The sequence below is a fragment of the Rhinopithecus bieti genome, unplaced genomic scaffold (assembly GCF_001698545.2).
Source record: "Rhinopithecus bieti isolate Rb0 unplaced genomic scaffold, ASM169854v2 scaffold_23748, whole genome shotgun sequence".
Lineage (NCBI taxonomy): Eukaryota > Metazoa > Chordata > Mammalia > Primates > Cercopithecidae > Rhinopithecus > Rhinopithecus bieti.
Window position 1 is genome coordinate 2,601,717 of NW_016811596.1, and position 5,028 is coordinate 2,606,744.

The 5,028-nt window shown below is 33.3% G+C and overlaps 2 protein-coding genes across 2 annotated transcripts in view; both read left to right on the forward strand.

The window, feature by feature from the left end:
• LOC108543641 (ovostatin homolog 2) overlaps positions 1–2,609 on the forward strand; it is a 111,031-nt gene extending 108,422 nt beyond the window's left edge. The window contains exons 14-16 of the mRNA XM_017894241.1: positions 419–564; positions 767–914; positions 2,491–2,609. Coding sequence (XP_017749730.1) covers positions 419–564; positions 767–914; positions 2,491–2,609 — 413 coding nt within the window. The remainder of the gene's footprint in view (positions 1–418; positions 565–766; positions 915–2,490) is intronic.
• LOC108543681 (alpha-2-macroglobulin-like) overlaps positions 767–5,028 on the forward strand; it is a 9,935-nt gene continuing 5,673 nt past the window's right edge. Inside the window, exons 1-3 of the mRNA XM_017894275.1 lie at positions 767–914; positions 1,622–1,792; positions 2,727–2,823. Coding sequence (XP_017749764.1) covers positions 2,730–2,823 — 94 coding nt within the window. The 5' untranslated portion in view covers positions 767–914; positions 1,622–1,792; positions 2,727–2,729. The remainder of the gene's footprint in view (positions 915–1,621; positions 1,793–2,726; positions 2,824–5,028) is intronic.

Here is a 5,028-nt window from a genome sequence, read left to right on the forward strand (position 1 = left end):
TAGTTAATTGATTATATTAATTGACTATTAATATATTGTTAATTATATTCCAAACTATATTGTTAATTATATTCCAAACACTACTATAATGCAAAAGGGTCATTGATCCTTCCCTTTCTCTTTCAAGAAAGACAGGTAAGTATTTTTACATTCAAACAAGAAGGGATTTTTTAAAAGAAACAAAAGTAGACTGAAGTTTGAAAGGTAATAAGAAATGTTCAACTATTTCTTTCTTTTATAATTTATGGAATAGGCTATGAACCCCTCCTAGAAATGCTTTATAAATTAAATTTGCTGGGTCGGGGCAGTCTCTTTGGCAGTGGGTAGGATGGCTAGAAATTCAGTGGAGGATTTCTACAAGATGACAGTTAACTATCTCACCACAGCACTTTTTCGGTTTGAAATTTTCTTTTCACAGGGAGGAAGGGCATATTTTCCATTTCTATAGACGTTAGCCCTGAGTTAGCGCCCTCAGTAGATATGCTTGTCTATAGCTTGCATCCTGGAGGAGAAATGGTCACTGACAGCACCCAGTTCCAAATTGAGAAATGCTTCAAACATCAGGTGGGTGACAAAAATTATTCTTTTTTAATTTTGGGGAAAACCAAGGAGAACTTAAGAGAGTGTTGGGTTTAAACTCCCAATTTTCGTAGACTTGCAAAATGAAAATGTGTGTGTTTTTTAAAAAAGTTAAGAATAGCCTAAAAGATGATTCTTCTCAGATGGCTTGCCTTCCTTTTGCCCTTTTGTTTATTTTCATTTTCAGGTCAACTTAAATTTTCTAAAGAAAAGGTTTACCAGGATCCAATGTCAATCTTCAAGTCTCGGCGGCTTCAAACTCTCTTTGTGCTCTGTGGGCTGTAGACCAGAGTGTATTGCTGCTAAGGAGTTATGGTCAGCTGTCAGCACAAAGTGTGAGTAATTAAAACCACCTTTGTTTACCACCAACGGTATAGTTTCATGTCTTTACGTTTGGATAAAAACAGGTTACCTTAAATAAACTAGAGGAGAAAGAAATTGCCCAGAGTTCCAGGAATAAAAAATATTTTAGGTTAGAAATCACGTAAAATGATTCTACTCCAATTATACTAATTCTCTTATGGAAAAAGTGAGCAGCACTTTAAAAAATAAATAACAGTTGCTAAATGTCTACTATTTGACACTTGCTCTACTGAGTATTCCCATAGCTATTATTTAATTTTATTCTCATATTAATCAACCCTATAGAACTAATGCGGTATTCCCATTTTGATTAATGTCTAATCTTAGGCTCAGGGAGATTTAGTAAATTAACCAAGAACGTTCTCTAACAATGTCCTTGAATGAGTCCTCAAAGAGTATTCAGCGGTGCCTTTATCTGGAATGTATTAAAATCCGTGTACTTTTTGTTAGTTTTAATGTGATTTAGCCAGCAATTATTTAACTGATTAAATAGTATTTCAAAGTTTTGACAGATCTAAGATCCTATACTTTCTCAATATGTGTGTATTTGGTATAGGTCTGATGACAGTTCTATATAGGATATTCATAGGATTATATAGGTTGTTTATATACTGCTTGTGAGGAAAAATGAATTGTTTTCTATTAAAAAAAATACAGTTTATTTTCTTCTACCATCCAGGTGTATAGTCAGCTATATTCCAGGGAACTACATGGCTATTATTTCAGAGGACTTAACTTAGAAGATGGCCTTAAAGTGCCATGTCTTAAAGATGAACATATCCTTTACAATGGAATTTATTACACACCTGCATGGGCTGACTTTGGAAAAGATGCCTATGACCTTCTGAAGGTAAGACAACTATGTCTTAAAACGGTGAATATACGTGACAATATATAAATAAATAGAAATATTCATGGTGTGGATTTTTAATGTCAGAATTCTTAGAGTACAAATTTACAATTAGTACTAATATCTGAGAAATAATATCTCAAAGAATGTTATAATAGCAAAAAGACCTGATAAAGTTATTATTATATTATAGTTATAATTATATAATAGTTATATTATAAAGTTATAATGCCTATTTTATATAGTTATAATAAATTATTATGAAGTCAATATATTTTTTAAAGTTGTATTAATATAATTTTATTTAAAAATTATTATAAAGTTATAAAGTTATAAGTTTATTATAATTTGTTATAATAAGGTAAAGTTATAATGAGATTATTGTAACTTCATTATAAAGCTATAATATTTTAAATAATTAATAGTACTATTAGAAAAAGAACTAATATGTGAGGGAATTATCAGCTTTCCTGACATAATATTATGCACATTATATACTGGGGTCTAATATAAATCCCCATTTTGCTCCTACATCTACCCACAAATTCAATTTCTACTATTTGAAAGTATTCTACTATAATTAAAGTGTATATAAGTGACATACTGTCCCTAGTTCAATAAAAATGCCAAATTCAAAGCAGTGAAAGTATAGTGGGGTAAGATATGAGATGTCTTTTTTTGTCCTCTCTTATTTAAAGGTTTTCATCAACAACTCTTGATTAGGAAAACAGAGCAAAAGCCATTAGAATTAGAGAAACTAAGGAACTCAAAGACACGAAATTTAGGAAATGTCAGCGAAGTATCTCTAAATATATGACAATTAGAGATGGAGAAATAAATAAGTGGAAATTGAAAATATACGTAGAACAAAAAACCAGTTCAAACTGCTAGTCTAGGCTGTTATGTGACCTAAAATTTGATTTTATCTTAAAAGGCAATGGGATTAAAGATTTTTACCAACTCTCACCTCCGGAAACCAGTATTGTGCAAGGACTCTAACCATCTTGACTATACTGATTACATATCCTTAGGTAAGTCACAGTATAATGTGAAGGGCAGGTGACAGGTTATAATCTCTTAATGCTTTTAAACTGATTGGGAAAAGAAGGGAGGTGATTATTTTCTTTTGCTTTGTCAATTAATTCATTTAATGTGCCTGTCATATCAGATGTTAGAAATACAGTGAGAATAATGCAGGTAAATCTTTATGCTCATGAAATTTACATTGAATTTGGGATGTAGACAATGTACAAATGACTACATATTGTCATTTGTATATTTCTTGTGTTGCTATAAAGAAATTCTTGAGGCTGGGTAATTTATAAAGAAAATAGGGGCCAGATGCAGTGGCTCATGCCTGTAATCCCAGCACTTTGGAAGGCTGAGGCAGACAGATCACTTGCGGTCAGGAGTTTGAGACCAGCCTGGCTAACATGGTGAAACCCCATTTCTACTAAAGATACAAAAAATTAGCCAGGAGTAGTGGTGTGCGCCTGTAATCCCAGCTACTTGGGAGGCTGAGACAGGAGAATCGCTTGAACCCAGGAGGCAGAGGTTGCAGTGAGCTGAGATTGTGCCATTGCACTCCAGCTTGGGTAACAAAAGCAAAACTCCATTTCAAAAAAAAAGAAAGAAAGAAAGAAAGAAAATAGGTTTAATTGGCTCATGGTTTTGCAGGCTGTACAGGGAACATGGTGCTGGCATCTGCTAGGTTTCTGGGCAGGCCTCAGAAAATGTACAGTCACGGTGCAAGACAAGGGGGAGCAAATGTCTCCTGTGGCCAGTATGGGGGCAAGAAGAGGAGAGGTGTCACACCCTTTTCAACAATCAGATCTCACAAGAAGCCACTCAACATTAAAAGAACAGCACCAAGCAATGCAGGATCTGCCCCCATGACCCAAACACTTCCTGCCAGGCCCCACCTCCGACATTGGGGATACCATTTCAACATGAGATTTGAGGGGACAAATATTCAAACTATATCAATGGCATAATTTCAGATGGTAATAAGTGCTCTGATAGTTAATCTTTCCTGAATTGTTGCTACATCTAGGCATTTTACAAATGTCAATCCATTTATTCATCATAGTCTATAGATTAGAAGCTCTTATCTGCAATTTGTCAATGAGAAAAATGAAGCTTAGGCAGGTTAAGTAACTTGTCCAATGTAACAGATGCTAAATAACAGAGGTGGGATTATAATCCAGACGTTTTGATCCCAAAGTCCATGTTTCTCTATTGTGAGTTACTGTCTCTCAAAGAACTACTGTATGGAAAATAAAACAAGTTAACAGAAAAGAGCAGAACATCAGGATGCTATTTTAAATAAGATAGTCAGAGAAAACCTCTATGAAGAAGTGACCTTCAATCAGAAACCTGATCAAAGACTGTGCAGAAAAGTCCGGTAATATTTAAAAATAGGCAAAAAATATAAAGACATGATACAAAAAGGGGAACCAAATAGATAAGAATGATATGGAGAAATATTTAACTTCACTAATAATCAGAAAAAAATTTAAATGAACATCAAGAAGCCAGTTAACACATCTGCCAATGGTGAAAAGAAAGAAAATTCAAATGGTAATTGTTATTCAAACAAGACAGATGGGAGCACTGTATGTACTATTGGTGGGATTATAAAGTGGTACAGACATCATGTGGGGTCTTGTAGTACTCAAATTAATAGGCATGCACCTTCAAACACAGCAATTAAACTTCTTGGCATAAACATTCAAACATAGCAATTAAACTTCTTGGCATAAACACCAAGACCTGCAACTCAAGTCCATACGAGGAGATGCACACTATGTAATATTTGGTGCGTTGTTGGTTGTACTAGCATGGAATGGAGACAACCTAGGTGACCATAACTAAAGGGATGGATTAAGTAATATGTGGTAAATACAGGCTATGGAATATTGGGAAGCACTAAGAAATAACATAAGTAAATTTTAAGAATGAAGTTTGAAGTGGGAAAAGTAAGAAACGTAGTCATATCTAAATTATAAAATTATTTACACGAGTTTAAAATAAACATACTAAGCAAAATTACATATTGATGAAAAATTTGTACAGATCCAGGATATATACAAAATACATTAGAGTGCTAGAAAATGGAGGGAAGGGATGCTTCAGGAAGAGGGCAGCAAATAATATTTAAATATTTGTATATTGTATGTATTATATATTTGTATATATAATATATTAAATTTGTATATATTATATAGTATATAAAA